The sequence below is a fragment of the Carcharhinus amblyrhynchos genome, chromosome 19 (genome assembly GCF_965287045.1).
Source record: "Carcharhinus amblyrhynchos chromosome 19, sCarAmb.v2.hapA, whole genome shotgun sequence".
Classification (NCBI taxonomy): domain Eukaryota; kingdom Metazoa; phylum Chordata; class Chondrichthyes; order Carcharhiniformes; family Carcharhinidae; genus Carcharhinus; species Carcharhinus amblyrhynchos.
In genome coordinates, this window is record NC_137342.1 from 47,824,138 (window position 1) to 47,843,279 (window position 19,142).

Sequence of the window (19,142 nt, forward strand, 5' to 3'; positions counted from 1 at the left end):
CAGTAACCTCTTGTGAGGTACCTTATCAAACGCCTTCTGAAAATCCAGAAAGACCACATCCACCGGCTCTCCTCTATCCACCGCCCTAGACACATCCTCATAGAACTCCAGTAAATTTGTCAGACACGACTTCCCTTTAATGAAACTTTACTTATTTCTCTCTCGCACATTTCATCATTTCTGTGTCAGCCGTGGATGAGTTAGTAACACGCTGGCCTGTTAGTCAGAAAGATTTGGGCTTCAACTCTGCACCGGGACCTGAGCACAAAATTGAGGCTTATTGTTCATTGCTCTAGTGAAAAAAGTGCTGTCAGCAGTGCCACTTTTCAGAAGAGAGATTAAACCGAGGCCCCAGCTACTTTCTCAGGTGGATGTGCTTTGGTGAGGTACTGGAAAACAACTAGAAAGAAGTGCCTTTAACAACCTTAGGATGTCCCAAAGCATTTGGCAACCAATAATGTGGCAGCACGCTGGCACAGTGGTTAGCACAGCTGCCTCCCAGCTGCAGGGACCCAGGTTCGATTCCAGCTTTGGGTTCCTGTCTGTGGGGTTTGCATATTCTCTCCATGCCTGCATGGATTTCTTCCCACAGTCCAAAGATGTACAGGTTGGATGGATTGGGGGACATGTTAAATTTCCCCTTAGTGTCCCAAGATATGTTAGTTGGATGGATTAGCCATGGTAAATCTGTGGGGTTACATAGATAGGGAGAGGGCATTGGTAAGATACTCTGTTGGACAGTCAGTGCAGACGTGATGGGTCAAATGGTCTCTTCTGCACTGTTTGGATTCTAGTTTGTCCATAGCAAGCTTAAGTAAATATAGTCCATAATGACCAATGTCCATAATGTCCATAATCTCTTTTTAGATGTGCAGGTTAGCTGGATTGGCCATGCTGAATTGCCCCTTCATATCAGGAGGATTAGCAAAATAGATGGGGTTACGGAGCTAGGGCCTGGGTGGGATTGTTGTTGGTGCAGGCTCGATGGGCTGAATGGCCTCCGCCTACACTGTCGGGATTCTATGATTCTATGTTGGGTGAGGTATAAATTTTGCAAACTTTTGAGAGGGCCTTGATTTAACATTTCATCCAAACAAGTGTACCTGCAACAATTTAGCACTCCCACAGTACCACACTGTACTGTCAGCCTTGATTTTGTGGTCAGGCTCCTGTCCTGGGAACCCACAACCTCGTGACTCAGAAGCTACTGCGGCGGACATTGTCACGGAGTGTTACCATTGCCTGAAGGCACATTTCTCACTGAGTACATGCCTTCACCAAAAAACTGTCACACAACAAACTTTCAGTATTAAAGGAAGGAAGAACGGGGAAAAATGCCAGTTAAAGAAGAGGTAAGAGTATGTATTAATCATATCTTTTCAGATATTGGTTCAATTTTCTCTATTTCCTTACAGGTTTTATGCAGCAGAGATTATTTGCGGTCTCCAGTTTCTTCACGCCAAAGGCATTATTTACAGGTAATTGAGCCATAAGATAGTACATGGTGCTGTCGAACTTCTTGCTTTTTATTTGGAGGTTAAACATTGAATATTATGAATGAAAGCATCTCCAGATTGGCCTAAACTGAGATGTGTTTGTGTGCAAACATTCCCCTGTCTTTGCCCGTGGCGCTAACCTGTTTCAAAGAAACTGATTAACTGCTCTGTGCAAATAGGTCACAGAGAGTGGAGAGTTAGTTTGCTAACCTTGCAAACCATCATCTATACCTGTCGTTGCAGAAAGTACAGAGAGAAAATGCTGTTGGGTATTCTCGCTGCAATCCAGTGACACAAGTAAAGATGTTAGTGTGAAATGTGTGACTAATTCGCCATCAAAAGAGCAGAGTAATTGCTCAGCCGGCGGTTTGGCTCTTTCAATCTGCTTTAGCACTCAACAAAATTGGTCTACCTCAATCCACCTTCAAACATTATCCCTATAATCCCCCAGCTATGCCATCAGATTTTTGAATAGACCTATCGTATATTAAGCCGATTTTTCTCTTCACTTTATGTGTAACTGCAACACTACATTCTGCACCCTTTCCTTTCCATCTCCCCTATATACTCTGTGAACGGTAAGCTTTGTCTGTATAGCAAGGAAAAATAGTTTTCACGGGCGGCACGGTGGCATAATGGTTATCATTGCTGCCTCACAGCGCCAGGGACCTGGGTTTGATTCATTGTCTGTGCACAGTCTGCATGTTCTCCCCGTGTCTCTGTGGATTTCCTCTGGGTGCTCCAGTTTCCTCCCACAGTCTGAAAGACATGCTGGTTAGGTGCATTGGCCCTGCTAAATTCTCCATCAGTGTACCTGACCCGGGGCTGGGGTGTGGTAACCAGGGGATTTTCACAGTGGCCTCATTGCAGGGTTAATATAAGCCGACTTGTGACAGTAACAAAGTAAACTTATCCCAATTCATGTGATGATAATAAATCAAATCAAATTATCCATGAACTCCTTTAATATACAACAACCTGCCGACAAGTGTCGTGATGATAACAAGAATTATGAGAATGTGGAACCCGATAGGCCAGATTCTCCAGTCCCGCCCGCGGCTGAGATTCTCCAGTCCTGCTGCAGAGATTGGAGGTTTTGCTGAGTGCCAAATTCTCCATTCTCACTGGCAGGGGTGCGAACAGCCAGAGAATCCTGATCAGAGTATTTGAGGATGTATTTGATGGGAGGTTAGGTGAGCATATGTGGGGAGAGAGATACAAAGGAGTACAGTGATTGGCTTGAATGATAAAAAATGGGAGAAGTCTCAAATGGAGCACGGGCTGATTACTCCAAATGGCCTATTTCTGTGCTGTCCATCCCCTGTAAACCTATACCACCCAATGTAATCCTATGGATATACTCAACGCCTCCAATATCCACAGATCCGAAGGTTAGAGAATTCCAAATACACGTACCCCTTTGAATGAAATGATTTCTACTCAGCTCAGCCCTAAAAAGCCAATCCATTATTTAGAATAAAAGATGCTGGAAATCTGAAATTAAAACGGCAAATGCTGGATAAACGCAGCAGGTCTGGCAGCTTCTGTGGAGAGAGAGAAACACGGTTCCTCTACCCTTCATCGGCTATGAAGAGGCTCAGACAGACTTGAAATGTTAACCCAGTCCCGCTGACCCGGGACTGGAAACTCCTGTCTGGTATCAACGGACCTTCGGCCTATCTGCCATATTCACCGTCCTGCCTGTGACGGTTCCTGCGACCAGAAGATCTTTCTCTCTCTCCACAGGTACTGCCAGACCTGCTGAGTTTATCCAGCATTTTCTGTTTTTATCCCTCATTCAGACCTCGTGTTCTCGATTCAGTAAGCACACTTTCTCAGCGTTTACCCTATTAACTCCCATCAGAGATGTACACATTTCACCGAGATCACCTCTCATTCTCCTGACCTCAAGAGAACATAGACCCAGTATCACCAGTTTGATGTTAGCGCAAAGTGAGTTAGTACCAAGACGCATTCTTGCATCATTATGTAACTTTTATCTCACCTGCCACCAAATACAATCCCTCAATCCAGAGTATTGCTCTGAAAATGCCCGGTTGCAGCAAGTTCATGCATGTGCTATCCCACAATTGAGGCAGGTAAGGGATAATTACCAGTTTCATAAGGTGTGGCACGGTGGTTAGCACTGCTCCCTTACTGACTGTCTGTGTGGAGTTGGCATGTTCTCCCCGTGTCTGCGTGGGTTTCCTCTGGGTGCTCCGGTTTCCTCCCACACTCCAAAGATGTGCAAGTTAGTGGATTGTCCATGCTAAATTGCCCTTTAGTGTACCAAGCTCTGTAGGTTAGGAGGATTAGTGGGGCAAATATGTGAGGTTACGGGGATAGGGTGAGGGATGGGCCCGGTAGGATGCTCTATTGGAGAGTTGGTGCAGACTCAATGGGCTGAATGGCAATAATTCTGCACTGTAAGGATTCTATGATTCTATAGACTGGCAATGGAAATCGTCTGCCTGCTGTAACAATTTGCCCAATCTACACAGCATTAAACCCAAAAGTCTGCAAGCCTGTACTTTGTATATAAAAAAAGCAAATATTCAATCTCTCTCCCTTGCCGAGATCACTGCCTGTGTGAATAAATTCAATAAGTTCCTGGCTGATTTGATTGTGGCTTTGGCGCCACATTCCCGTTGGCCTCCCGTAACCCTTGACTCCCTGGTAGGTCCAAAACCTATCTGGCTCAGCCTGTGTGAGACAGAGAAAGGCAGAGCCGGTGTTTCAGATCGAGACCCCTGATCAGAATCCTGACACCAGGTGGATCTGTTTAAACCCTATTGTGTAATGCGGCAATTTCTGCTTCCCGTTCAGATTCCTGGCTTCTTTATAACTCCAAGTGAATCAGACAGTGCCCGTTAATGATTCTGTGCCCCGGTGCAAAGATTCAAAGATCACTTTCCATTACTTTTCTCTTTTGTAATTTGACCCTGCCATCTGTTGGCTATTTACTTCACTTCTGCCATATCCAATAATCATTTTAACCATTTATTGCCAGAATTTCTGTCCTGCCTAACTTTGTAAAATTATTCATGTTGAACAAGCTGGAAAGCTAGAGCACTCCATGTCTGTTGGTTTTTGAGATGATGTGGTCCAAGCACTGCATTTCTGAGAGGTCTGATGCCTCTGAACACTCTGCCTTCTACAACATGGTACATCCCATCCCACAGCGAGCAGTAAAACAGCCTGATCAAGGTTTAATCAGCGTTGCATTCGGAGGGATAGATAAATAGTGTAGAGTAATCAAAGTAGTAATTTCTGGAAATACTCAGCTGGTCTGGCAGCATCTGTGGAGAGAGGAACTGAGTTAATGTTCTGAGTCGTACTGTAGTGGCTGGGTGAGGGGCGGAGGTGGTAATCAGATTCGGGATGGTCAGGTCTAGTCAGAGGGTCATCAGTTCAGGGTTGGGGGAGTTGTCAGCATGGTTCAGGGGCATGGTCTGGTCAGATCGGACGGGGGGTTGATATTAATAGATGAAAAATACTGTGGATGCTGCGAAACTCACAGACTTGGCAGCATCACGGGAGATAGAAACAGTTAATGTTTCGAGTTAACTCTTCACAACTTCAGGAGAGTAGTCACGTGGTTGGGTTGGGAGGGATTGGGGGTAATTGGGGAATGGAAGGGCAGTCAGAGCGTGTCTGCGTGAGTATTTGGGGGTCAGTTCTGGAATTACCCTGATGCTATATTAGGTTTGAATATGCCTAACCTTCCCTGGGTAATAATTTGGGCAAGTACGGAAGTTCTGTCCAAAGTCTCTGATTTTATCACAGGGTCTTGAAACCTGGGTGGGATTTTCTCACAAAAACACAAAGTCTAAAACTTAGAGAAATGGGAGGAAAGCTGGCACTCTCCCTACCAAGAGATCTGCCACACCCTCAATGGATATTACCCCCCCACCACACAACCCCATGAATACTGACCCCCATTACCCCTTCCCCACGTACCCACCGCCCTTCCAATCATTGCCTCCCAATCGCCGTCAATGTCCACCCAGTTGCCGCCACCCCACCAATATGCTCCCAACCCCGATACAGAGCTAAGCTCCCCTTCCATGGTGCTGTCCCACTTTCTGGCTCTACCCCTGTCAGACCCACCTCCTCAGCCCAACACTGTCAGGCTTTGTCTTCTCTGGCCCTGCCCCCGCCCCCCCCACTCGGGCCCCCATCTCCTTGGCAGTAACAGGATGCCAGACTGGCATGCCAGGCTGCACTGCCCAAGGGGCACTTCCCATCCCTGCCCCCAATAACTTGGGGGGGGGGGTTCAATAGCCTCCGATACCACCATGGTGAGGCCATCACATCTGGTCTTCTTTGGTGGGAACCATCTGTGAGTCTCACCGGTGGGGACCTCCGCTGGCCAGAGCAGAAGGCTACGTGACCCGGATGATTGTATTCATTACTGATATGCTAAGCATGGCATTGATATTGGTAGCAGCCTGACGCCCTTCACGGACGAAAGCCTGATTTCCTCGGCAGAATGGACCAGCAAGATTGGGAGAAATGAGAAGGCTGTTGCGAACCCAATTCTTGACCTCTTGCTGTTATTTCCCATCCTGTTACGCTACTCAGTGGGATGGAGATATCCCACCCAGATCTCCAGTTGTACATCCAGTCTCCGGTGATCCAACGATTTGGCGCGTTATATTGAATAACCACCTTTAACCTAAAATCCAGAATCAACACAAATTAAACATGAATTAACAAGCAACTTATGATTGATTACAAATTATACACCAAGTGACAGATACAATGAAGACAGATGTTATGAATTGGCTCAGCAGTTTACTGTGCATATAGCTCAGCAATCTCAGTTACAAAGTCCTTCAAACTATCTTCCTCACAAAGAATTTCCGTTCCTCTTCTTCTAGGAGCTGGTTTGATGTCCAGTGATAGCAGCTCTCTGATGCCCTGTTATATCATAGAGTCAGACAGCACAGAAAGGAACCCTTCAGCCCATCATGTCTGCGACAACCATCAAAAACTTACCCATTCTAATCCCACTTTCCAGCACGCTATGATGTTTCAAATGCCCATCTAAAAGCTTCTTGAATGTTGTGAGGGTTCCTGCCTCTCCACCCTTTCACGCAGCGAATTCCAGATTCCCACCACCCTTCTGGGTGAAGTCTTTTTCTCAAATCCTCTCTAAGTCTCCCGCTCTTTACCTTAAATCTATGCCCCCTGGTTATTGACCCCTCTACTAAGGGGAAACTCTTCCTACGCTCTATCCTATCTATGCCCCCATAATTTTCAATGCTTCAATCAGGTCCTACCTCACATTAAGCTGATCTTTCTCTGCATCCTATCTATGACTGTAACACTACATTCTGCACTCTCTCCTTTCCTTCTCTATGAACTGTATGCTTTGTCTGTATAGTGTGCAAGAAACAATGCTTTTCACTATATATTAATTACATGTGACAATAATAAATCAAATGAAATCAAATCAAGATCCCCCTCAGCCTTCTCTGGCTCTATGAAACAACAGATGTTTGTAATTCATTTAGTTTTCCTGGGTTTGCAAAATCCTACTAATTGTCCTAGCTTGAAACGATTCACACCTCTTTAACCTGTGATTATCCCTCTCTCCATTCACGCTGTTTGTCTCTGTAAAGACTTGATTACCTGTAAAGATTCACATTCCAACCATTCTTCACATTCCAATCTGTAATTATCTTCCAGTTGTGTCTTTGCCTATATATTCTATATTTGTGAATCTACCTCCACTCACTTGATGAAAGAGCAGTTGCTCTGAAAGCTCGAGATTCCAACTACACTTGTTGGAATTTCACCGGTGTTGTGAGACTTGTTACTGTGCCCACCCCAGTCCAATGCCGGCATCTCCACCTCATGGCTATAAGATAGCCCCAGTCTAACCAGCCTCTCTTCATAGCCAAAATGCTCCAGCCCAGGCAACATCCTGGTGAATCTCCTCTGCACCGTCTCCATTGCAATCACATCCTTTCATTCAGTTCCAGTATCTCCAGGAAGTTTTGGTTTCCAATCTCAGTTGCAGTCTTCATTTCCTCAGAGGACATTTCTCAGTTTAGCTTTTCAGTTTCTCATTTGACAAAAAAAAGACAAGCTTTGAAACTTTTGTATTCAGTGTGTGTTTGTTTCTATGTGAGAAAGTGTATGTACTTGTGTGTGTGTGTGTATGTGTATTCATCTACATATCTGAATATATAAACATGTATATAATGTATTTATAGGGAGAGCGAACCTGCATTTGATCTATGTCAATGTACCTCTATGTATGCGTACATACAGAAATATTTCCCATGTGTACAAAAATGGTACGGTGCCACAATGGTTAGCACTGCTGCCTCACAGTGCCAGGGACCTGGGTTCAATTCCAGCTTTGGGTCACTGTCTATGTGGAGTTTGGACCTTCTCCCCGTGTCTGCGTGTTGCACACTCCAAAAATGTGCAGGTTAGGTTGAATGACCATGCTAAATTGCCCCATAGCTTCAGGGGGATTAGCAGGGTAAATACATGTGGGTATGGGGATAGGGCCTGGCTGGGATTGCTATAGGCGCAGGGTCAATGGGCCAAATGGCTTCCTTCTGCACTGTGGGGATTCTATGATATCGACTTGTGTTTATGTAGCTTATGGGCACAGATTTCATAATTCATCAACTGACCTCTCACCTTCCTGACATTTTCTTTAGAGACCTAAAGTTGGACAATGTACTGTTAGACCAAGATGGCCACATCAAAATTGCAGATTTTGGAATGTGTAAGGAGAATATTTACAATGATGCAAGGACCAGCACGTTCTGTGGAACACCTGATTATATAGCTCCAGAGGTTAGTGGATCTGCTAACATTGTGACTACAACCAGCCGTAAATAGCAGGCTGTTTATAAAGCCCTTATTGGCTTCAAATCTGAGATGGAATATGATTTCAAATTTAATTTTGGGAAGGCTGACACCATTGTTTTTGGTCTCCACCCCAAACTCTGACATTTAGTTCAAAAACAGAAAATGCTGGAAAATCTCAGCAGGTCTGTCAGCATCTGTGAAGAGAGAATAGAGACAAGGTTTTGAGTCACAGCAGCTCTGAAGAAGGGTCATCCAGACTCGAAACATTGGCTCTATTCTCCCTCTACAGTTGCTGTCAGGCCTGCTGAGGCTTTCCAGCATTTTCCAGAACGTTAGATTCCAGCATCCACGGTATCGTGCTTTTATCTGACTTCCATTTACCGTCCGTTGCGACACATTATTCTATCCAATTTTTCAACTCATTTGAGAACAACACCCAGTTGCTCCTGAGTGATGTCGGAAACATTAACTCAATGCTAACAACATTCCAAAAATGAATTATGCTTTAATATTCTACTCTTGCCTTGCTCCAGTCATGTGCACAAGTAAAAGTTTAAAAATTTGAAATTGAATTTCAAAATCTTCTTGGGCAGAATTTTCCTGTCCCAGTCACCATGGGAATCGGATCATGCAGAGGTCTATTGACCTCAGCGGGATTTTCTGCTCTTGGGGTCTAGTGCGGACGTAAAATATTTTTACAAAGCTTATTATAATTTTGTCAAACAAATCAACAAATCTATTTGTTGTCAGGATTGCCACCCAGTAAATAAATGAATCAATAAGTTACAGGGAGGCAATGGCCTGGTGGTATTATCACGAGCCAATTAATTCAAAAACTCAGCTAAGGAGGCAGAGAGTGGGGGTCAATGGGTGCTTTTCGGATTGGCGGATGGTGACTAGTGGAGTGCCCCAGGGGTCGGTGCTGGGGCCTCAGCTATTTACCATTTATATAGATGATCTGGAGGAGGGAACCGAGTGTATGGTGTCGAAATTTGCTGATGACACCAAGATTGGTGGAACGGCAAATTGTGCGGAGGGTGTGGAGAGTCTGCAGAAGGATCTAGATAGGCTGGGCGAATGGGCCAGGAACTGGCAAATGGAATTTAATGTTGGCAAGTGCGAGGTGGTCCTCTTTGGTAGGAATAATGGGAGGAAGGATTATTACTTACGTGGCGAAAAACTGCAGCAGGCAACGGTGCAGAGGGACCTCGGGGTCCTTGTGCATGAGTCGCAAAAACCCAGCTTGCAGGTGCAGCAGGTGGTCAGGAAGGCTAATGGGATGCTGGCCTTCATAGCGAGGGGGATTGAATATAAAAGTAGGGAGGTCTTGCTGCGGCTGTATAGGGCATTGGTGAGGCCGCAGCTGGAGTACTGTGTGCAGTTTTGGGCGCCGTACTTACGCAAGGATACTTTGGCCTTGGAGGGAGTGCAGAGGAGGTTTACTAGGCTGATGCCGGAGTTGAGGGGGTTGAGCTATGAGGAGAGGCTGAATAAACTAGGCTTGTACTCGTTAGAGTTTAGAAGAATGAGGGGAGATCTCATTGAGACGTATAAGATGATGAATGGGATGGATAGGATAGAGGTGGAGAGACTCTTCAATTTAGCATGGCCAATCAAGCTACCTAACTGGCACATCTTTGGACTGTGGGAGGAAACCGGGGCATCCAGAGGAAACCCACGCAGACACTGGGAGAACGTGCAGACTCCACACAGGTAGTGACCCGAGGCCAGAATCGAACCTGGGTCCCTGGTGGCATAGTGACACAATGGTTAGTATTGCTGCTTCACACTACCAAGGAATTGGGTTCGTTTTCGGGCTCGGCCAAGGTCTGTGTGGAGTCTGCACATTATCCCCATGTCTGCATGGGTTTCCTCCCACAGTCCAAGAGATGCTGGTTAGCTTCATTGGCCATGCTAAATTCTCCTTCAGTGTACCCCAACAGGTGCTGGAGTGTGATCCTATTCTATTCTATCTTTGGCTATCTGAAGGCAGTCAAGATCTTTACCAATGATATAAAGCGTGGTGTGTGCTGTTTGTACTGACTGTACCATTCTGAATCTCTTCCACTGTACAGATCCTGCTGGGACAAAGGTACAGTATGTCAGTGGACTGGTGGTCCTTTGGTGTTCTTCTCTATGAGATGCTGATTGGCCAGTCTCCATTCCATGGCAGCGATGAGGATCAGCTGTTTCAGTCCATCCGCACAGATGACCCGGTCTATCCTCGCTGGTTGAACAAGGAAGCGAAAGACATTCTAGTCAGAGTAAGAGTTTCCTTAAATCCACATTGTTTAGTTTTTATTTTAATAGTGTGAGTGCTTGGTCTTCCCTATTCCCCAAATAAATCCCAATGCCAATACAGCACCGAGCCTCCTTCCTCAGAGATGAATGCATACATTATTCATTATTCACTCTGTTATGTTCCAGTTGATTGTTCAAGATGGATCTGTCTACATCACCCAAGATGTAGCATTCCATAATTACGGTTTTCTAAATTCAAACTAACCACTCTAAAAAATACAATTTGATATTTAATACATTTAACTGTGAGACCAGTGGCCAGACAGTCTATGTGCATGCAGAGATGATAGTTAATGGTCTTTAATTATATAGAACATGGAAAAACTACAGCACAAACAGGCCCTTCAGCCCACAAGTTGCGCCAATCATATCACTGCCTACTAGGCTTACCTATAACCCCCAATCCCATTAAGTCCCATGTACTCATCCAGAAGTCTCTTAAAAGACCCTATCGAATTTGCCTCCACCACCACCGATAGCAGCCGATTCCACTCACCCACCACCCTCTGAAAATAAACTTACCCTGACATCTCTTCTGTACCTACTCCTCATCACCTTAAACCTGTATCCTCTCTTAGCAACCGTTTCAGCCCTGGGAAAAAGCCTTTGGGAATCCACCCGATCAATACCTCTCAACATCTTATACACCTCTATCAGGTCACCCCTCATCCTTCGTCTCTCCAAGGAGAAAAGACCAAGCTCCCTCAACCTATCCTCATAAGGCATGCCCCCCAATCCAGGCAACATCCTTGTAAATCTCCTCTGCACCCTCTCAATAGCTTCCACATCCCTCCTGTAATAAGACAACCAGAACTGAGCACAGTATTCCAAGTGGGGTGTATAGATGGCAGGCAAAGATTGAGGATTCATTTGTGCTCCTATAAATAGGAACAGTTTAAAGTTTTGTCAGCTTTGTTTAGTTACATTGCCCCTTTAAGGGGGATATTCTCTCCCCTTTAAGGGGGATTTGCTCTCTTCTTAATTTATTAATTTGCCGTCTTGATCATGGATTGATTTATTCAAAAGAATACAAATAGGAATTGGCCTGTAACAGGCTTATTTTGAATCACCAGCTTTCAGAACACTGCTCCTTCATCAGGTGAGAGCTATTCCTTCATCTGATGAAGAAGCAGTGCTCCAAAAGCTCATGATTTCTGTTGGACTTTAATCTGGTGTTGTGAGACTTCTTCCCGTGGCCATCCCAGTCCAAGACAGGCATCTCCACGTCATGACTGAAACTATGGTTGTTGGATAAGGAGATGTATGCTTATGATGTTACCCCTGCAAATAAATTCTTATGTGTGTGCATGAAGGTTGGCTTCAGTTCTATCCTCCTGGATTTCTGCACTAGGACATTGAGATAAAGGGCTCATCCCAAAACCGTTGAGGTCAACGGACCTTCCCATGATTCGCCCCTTGCCCGCTCCAATTCCTGTGGCAGGCAGGACAGTAAAATTCTGGCCAACACTTAAGATGAAGAAAAAGGAAAGACTTGCTTTTATATAGCACCCGGATGTCTCAAAGTGCCCTACAGCCACTGAAGTATTTTCAGCACTTGGAAGTGTAGTCACTGTTGGAGTGTTGGAAAATCAGCTGATAATTTGTGCTCAGCAAGTTAGCACAAACAACCATGTGATAAACACCAGATAATCTGCTTTTGTGATATTGATCAAAGGATTAGTATTGGTCACCACACTGGTAGTAGCTTCCCTGCACTTCTTTTGAAATAGCGCCGTGGGATTTTTTGCATTCACCCGCATTGGCAGATGGAGCCTCGTTTTTACATCTCATCCAAACTGCTTCCTCAGTATAACACTAACGTGACCGCCACAGTTATGACTGAGGCCTTGGGGTGGGAGCTTGAACCCAGAAGCTTGTGATTCAGGGTAAAATGTGCCACACATTGAACCTTGGTCTTCAATCCAAGTTTCTGTCGGTGAGAAAGCCAGAGAGCCAGGGTGAGCTACTCCCAGCCGCTCTGCCACATGAAGAATGCTGGATATGTGCAAATCATGGAGTGAAGTCAGGATCTATGCCTACTCCCGTACCCTTTCGTGAACCAGTACTTACTAATTAAAAGAGAATCCCTGAGGTTGGCACAATGGTTAGCACTGCTGCTTCATAGTGTCAGGGATGTAGATTCAATTCCTCAATTACATCACTGTCTATGTGGCATCTGCATACTGTCCCCATGTCTGTGTGGGTTTCGTCTGGGTGCTCCAGTTTCCTCCCACATTCCAAAAGAGATTCTGGTTAGGTTCATTGGCCATGCTAAATTCTCCCTCAGTGTACCCAAATTGGCAACGGAGTGTGACGACTAGAGGATTTTCACAAGAACTGCAACAACGCATTCAGTTGGCGAACATCTGGATTTTTGATTCTATAGACCAGGACGTTCTGGGGTCCAGTTTGTGCTGAGTTAGTTGTTCCCAGCTATGGCAGTATGTTGGCATAATTAGTTCTGACACCTATGGGGTGCGGTAGGGAATAATCAGCCAAGGCTCCTGCCTGGGATCAGCCTGTGCTGCCAGTTCATGATTGTGTTCAGCTGTAATGCCTCACATAGTCGAATAGCTTCCTGCCCTTTTATTGTCTTGGTCCCTACATGAAGTATGGCCACCTGGATATCATACTCAACGGTGGGTAGGCCTGCAGCTAATGGGCATCAGCCTCAGGAGTTCTGGAGGGGTGTGTGTGTGTGTGTGTGTGTGTGTGTGTGTGTGTGTGTGTGTGTGTGTGTGTGTGTGTGTCTGTGTGTGTGTGTGTGTGTGTGTGTGCGCGCGCGCGTGGTGAACAATAAGAACAAAGAACAAGGAAAATTACAGCACAGGAACAGGCCCTTCAGCCCTTCAAGCCTGCACCAACCATGCTGCCCGACTGAACTAAAACCTACTCTTCCGGGGACCATACCCCTCTATTCCCATCTGATTCATGTATTTGTCAAAACGCCCCTTAAAAGTCACATATCTGCTTCCACTACCTCCCGAGTTCCAGGCACCCACCGCCCTCTGTGTAAAAAACTTACCCCGTACATCTTCTTTAAACCTTGCCCCTCACAACGTAAACCTATGTCCCCTAGTAATTGATTCTTCCATCCTAGGACAAAGCTTCTGACTGTCCACTCTGTCCATGCTCTCATAATTTTGTAGACTTCTACCAGGTCGCCCTTCAACCTCTGTCGTTCCAGTGAGAACAAACCAAGTTTCTCCAACCTCTCCTCATAGCTAATGCTCTCCATACCACGCAACATCCTGGTAAATGTTTTCTGTAGCCTCTCCAAAGCCTCCACATCCTTCTGGTAGTGTGAAAAATAAAATAAACATTTGTATAGTGAAGTGTTTTTTTTTAAGTGTCAGCTAGTAATTTTTTGAAAAGAATAAATCAAGCCACAGGCTCTGAGGGTTTAATTTTGCTGAGTTTATTGTTATTGTCTGTGAGTAATGGCTTTTGAGAAAATTCAAAGTTGGCCAAACTAATGTATGTTACAAAAACAGAAAATGCTGGATAAATTCAGCAGGTCTGTGGAGAGAAACAGAATTACCATTTTGAGTCCAAATGATGCTTCTACATTCTGTAGGAAGAGTCATCCAGACTCGAAATGTTAACCCTGTTTCCCTCTCTCTCCACAGAAGTTGTCAGGCCTGCTGAGATGTTCCAACATTTCTGTTTTTGTTTCAGATTTTGCTTTTATTTGAATGGATATTGTTGTTGAAAAGCAGGACCGGGATTCTCCGATGTCACCCACCCCACCACCACTGCTAGTGAGAATGGAGCATTTGACGCTCAGCCAAAACTTCATTCACTGCAGCAGGACTGGAGAATCGCAGCCACGGGCAAGGTTGGAGAATCCCAGCTACAGACAAGATCAGACAATCGTAGCGGCGGGTGGGGTCAGAGAATCCCAGCCACGGGCGAGGTCGGAAGATCCCAGCTGCGGGTGAGGTCGGAGAATCCCAGCCGTGGGTGCGGTCAGAGAATCCCAGCCGTGGGTGAGGTCGGAGGACCCCAGCCGTGGGTGAGGTCGGAGAATCCCAGCCGTGGGTGAGGTCGGAGGACCCCAGCCGTGGGTGAGGTCGGAGGACCCCAGCCGTGGGTGAGGTCGGAGAATCCCAGCCGTGGGTGAGGTCGGAGGACCCCAGCCGTGGGTGAGGTCGGAGAATCCCAGCCGTGGGTGAGGTCGGAGAATCCCGGCCGTGGGTGAGGTCGGAGGATCCCAGCCGTGGGTGAGGTCGGAGAATCCCAGCCGTGGGTGAGGTTGAAGAATTCCGGTGTGGGCGAGGTTGGAGAATTCTGGCCTGGATCTTTTTGGAGATTGATTAAGTGAGTCTTTGGGCCTGTTTCAGCTCTTTGTTCGGGAGCCTGAGAGGAGACTTGGTGTCAAAGGAAGCATTCGGCAACATATCTTTTTCCGAGATATTGATTGGCAGGCTCTGGAAAACCGGGAAGTGGAACCACCTTTCAAACCCACAGTGGTAAGATTGATTAGTCTGATTTTTACTCACCCAGTTTTATTTCAGATTAAGATTGCTTACTGAGTTTTTTCCCTTGTGCACACATTAGTGTTTTCTATTGGACATGGATGTCACTGGCTGGCCAGCATTTATTGCCCATCCCTAGTTGCCCTTGTCCACAGGGAGGTTGAGAGTTAACCACATTGCTGTGGCTCTGGAGCCACATGTAGGCCAGACCAGGTAAAGACAACAGATTTCCTTCCTGAAAGGACATTAATAAACCAGATGGGTTTTTTCTGACAATCAACAATGGATCAGTAGATTCTTAATTCCAGATTTTTTATATGGGAAATCAAAGTCCACCATCTGCCGTGGTGGGATTCAAACCCGGGTCCTGGAATATTAGTTGAGTCTCTGGATTAATGGTCTAGCAATAATATCACTGCCCCTCCCCTGAAGCCTTGTATTACAAGAAGTGTGAGCTTTTCTTGACTGTATGTATGGTTTTATAGCAGCTCTTTGTTTCACACATCGGTTTACTCAGAAAGCCACAGGCATTGCCAAATGAGCTTACTGAGGAGAGAGAGCATCAGAAAATGGCTGCAACCTGGGAAACAGCAGCTCCTGCTTTTCTCTGCTGTTTGGTCGATGGCTTTAAGGTGGAAATAGCAGCAGCTGTGCTGTTGCCTAGCTCACAAAGGAGGGGCAAGGAGATGAGATATTTGGGCAGGTGTCAAAAGAGTACCCATACCATTCGGGAGTCCCAACCAAACTCAACCCACCAAGAGGAATCAGAGGCAGTGAGCATTCCAAAGGCCAGATAATGCTGGGATCATAAACATAAAACATAGAAACTTCGGAGCAGGAGGAAGGCCTTTGAGCTCAACCTGGTCCATTGCATTCGCTGCTCCCAATGAGGTCTACCATACATCAGACAGACCAAACGCAGTCTGGGTGACCACTTTGCTGAACACTTTCAGTCCATCCGCAAAGAGAACCCAGACCTTCCTGTTGCTTGCCACGTCAGCACACCACCCTGCTCTCCTGCCCACGATGTCCGTCCTGGGCCTTTTGCAATGTTCTAGTGAACCCCAACGCAAACTGGAGGAACAGCACCTCATCTTACCATTGGGCACTTTCCAGCCTTCCAGACTGAACATTGAGTTCAACAACTTCAGGGCATGAACTCTCTCTTCCACCTTCACCCCATCTCCATTTATTTTATTCCATTTCATTTCATCCCATTCATCCATTTTATATCCTCCTTTTTCATTCCATCTCCATTCCAACTCTCCTTTCCACTGCATCCCCTTCAGTACAATTGCCGCATTCCTCATGCAGTCCTTTAACAATCTGTTCCTCTGTTCTGCCATTCTCACAATCCAATCACTTAATGGACCTTCTCAGCTTCCTATATCCTCATTTGTCCAGTTCCATCCCAATAAATCCTGTGCTGATTTCCCTTTGCTCTTAGCTCTGACAAAGAGTCATCCAGATTGGAAAAATTGGCTCGACTCCTTCCTGTCAGACATGCTGAGATTTTCCAGCATTTTCTGTTTTTATTTTATCCGCCAGCACTTGTTCAGACCGATCCCACCTTGCAATCCTTTGAAAGTCGAGCACTGGGAATAGAGTGAGAAACAGGATGTTGAAACATATTGTGTGACATTCAGAGAGACTAGTCAGGGCAGATATATCCAAGTCATGGAGTGATCTTGAAAGGCTGTGAAAAATCAGTGTCCGTCTTTCCGAGAACATTCTAAAAAAAATCCATTGATGCATTTCCTCACTTTGAATTGTAATTATAATTGAATATGCACAAAGTTCTTTAAAATACCAAGAGTAAAATACCAACACCAGGTTAAAGTCCAACAGGTTTATTTGGAAGCACAAGCTTTCGAAGCACTGCCCCTTCATCAGGTGAGAAGCGCTCTGAAAGCTCGTGATACTAAATAAACCTGTTGGACTTTAATCTGGTGTTGTGAGACTTCTGACTGTGTGCACCCCAGTCCAACGCCAGCATCTCCACATCAAGAGTTTTTATAATTGCGGTTAAAATTATTGCATGTACTTCCTCAAAATATCATTTTCGTTAGAGTATTCATTGCCCATGGTCATTCAGCTACCTACTTATGTACCCGGATGAAGGAAGTCCAAATTCCACAGCAGTGGATTGAAGATATCATGTTGAGCTTACTCAGGCTATAAACTCCATTGTGCTTTACATTCATCCCGCAGACGTGGTTCCATGACTGTTGCGATTTTGTCTGTGAGATAAATGTAATGCAGAAAGGAATCTCCAGACATCATAACGTAACATCGTAAAACATTCTCCCGGATTAGAATGAACAGAAGACAAAGGGTGGAATTTTCCATCCCGCCTGCCATGGAAATCATAGCGGGCGGGACATGGACCAATTAATGGTGACCTTGGGTGGGATTTTCCAGTCTTCATGTGAGCATGGTTGGAAAACCCCACCCAGAGCATTATCCTGCAGTTTTATTTACATCACTATTGCACTGGGAGTTTGTGCAGATCAGGGACATTTGTACCGAGGATTCCCTCAGTTACATCACTGACTAAACATTCCTCAGTCAGATATAACACAGGCCGAGCACAGACACATTCCATCTTTAATTGAATGGAAGGTTGAAGAAAAGAAGAAGAGAACTTGTGTAAAAGCAGTGATTCGCGGTTTTGGTCACAAGGGCAGTCCTAATAACATCCTTGTGTTATGCCATCACTCAATGTAATCTTGAGCAATATTGATACACTCCTGAAAATAGGTTACCCGTTTCACCTCCAGAAATGACCTAAAGCCATCCCAAAACTTTTAACAATGATAATATTCCCTATTTCAATGTGTTACTCGGTGCAACGAGAGGGACAGAGAGAGGGGCAGAGAGAGGGGCAGAGAGGAACAGCAAGCAGGGTCAGAGTGGGGGGCAGAGAGAGGGACAGTGAGGGGGCAGCGAGAGAGGCAGTGAGAGGAACAGCAAGCAGTGTCAGAGTGAGAGACAGTGAGAGGGGCAGCAAGAGGAGCAGCGAGAAGGACAGCAAGAGGGACAGAGAGGGGACAGAGAGAGGGGTTGTGAGAGGGACAGAGAGAGGTAGCAAGAGGAGCTGAGAGAGGGGCAGCGAGCAGGAAACAGCAGGGGTCAGGAGAGGGAAGTGGCGAGTGACGCAGCAAGAAAAGTATAGAAGAGTAGACAGAGCATTTGCAGTTAGAACATGTGTCTTGACACATTCACAGTAACCAAGCTAAAGTGAAAGTGGAGAGTGAAGGCAGCACCATTCGAGCTCTCTAATTTATAAAACCCACTAAAACTAAAACACGTCTATGAGAATATGCTTGAAATGCTTTTTTTTGTAAATTACATTCCAAATCTTGAAGAATGATCCAATTATAATGCAAGATATAAATGTCGTCTTCTTTCATTATAATGGTTGGTACAAAAGGTCAGGTTCCATGATTCAGCACAATGACCATTCTGCTGTTTTACTCAGTTGCAAGTTGCACCTTGACATTAGACCCCAAAGTGGCACTGGCCTTTTCCTCCAGAGTCAACACCAGCAATGATACTGGCTGTTAAGGAGAAAGTCATGGTAGCAGTACCTAATTATCCACCCTCCAGCCCTGCCCCAATACATTGGCATCTGGTAGAGTAGGTCATAATATATCTCTATTAAAAAAGTTCTTTCCCCCAGATTCTGTGGCACTAACTGATGATGGACAGTGCACGAGGCAGAGACGTCAGTGAGGTGGCTGGAAATAGAATCAATCCCAATCACTTACTGCTGGCAAACTCTTGTTTGGTTTGTTTTCCCTTTTTCCCAACAAAGGCACAAACTAATAGAAGGAATATGAGTGGAAAAGTTTAAGTTTCACTATTTTACAATAAGGTGTTAAATATATGAATATAGAACAAAGAACAGTACAGCCACAGGAACAGGCCCTTTGGCCCTCTGAGCCTATGACAATTATGAAATCTGCCTTAAATAAAACCCTCTGCATTTACAGAGTCCATATCTTCCATTCCCATCCTATTCATGTAA

General features: G+C 45.4%; 1 protein-coding gene across 4 annotated transcripts in view; it reads left to right on the top strand.

The window, feature by feature from the left end:
• Positions 1 to 19,142, top strand: part of prkcq (protein kinase C, theta) — a 158,446-nt gene that overhangs the window by 133,460 nt on the left and 5,844 nt on the right. For all 4 annotated transcript variants that reach the window (XM_080207719.1, XM_080207720.1, XM_080207716.1 and 1 more), the window contains 4 exons: positions 1,416 to 1,478; positions 8,180 to 8,318; positions 10,409 to 10,597; positions 14,978 to 15,106. In XM_080207719.1, coding sequence (XP_080063845.1) covers positions 1,416 to 1,478; positions 8,180 to 8,318; positions 10,409 to 10,597; positions 14,978 to 15,106 — 520 coding nt within the window. The remainder of the gene's footprint in view (positions 1 to 1,415; positions 1,479 to 8,179; positions 8,319 to 10,408; positions 10,598 to 14,977; positions 15,107 to 19,142) is intronic.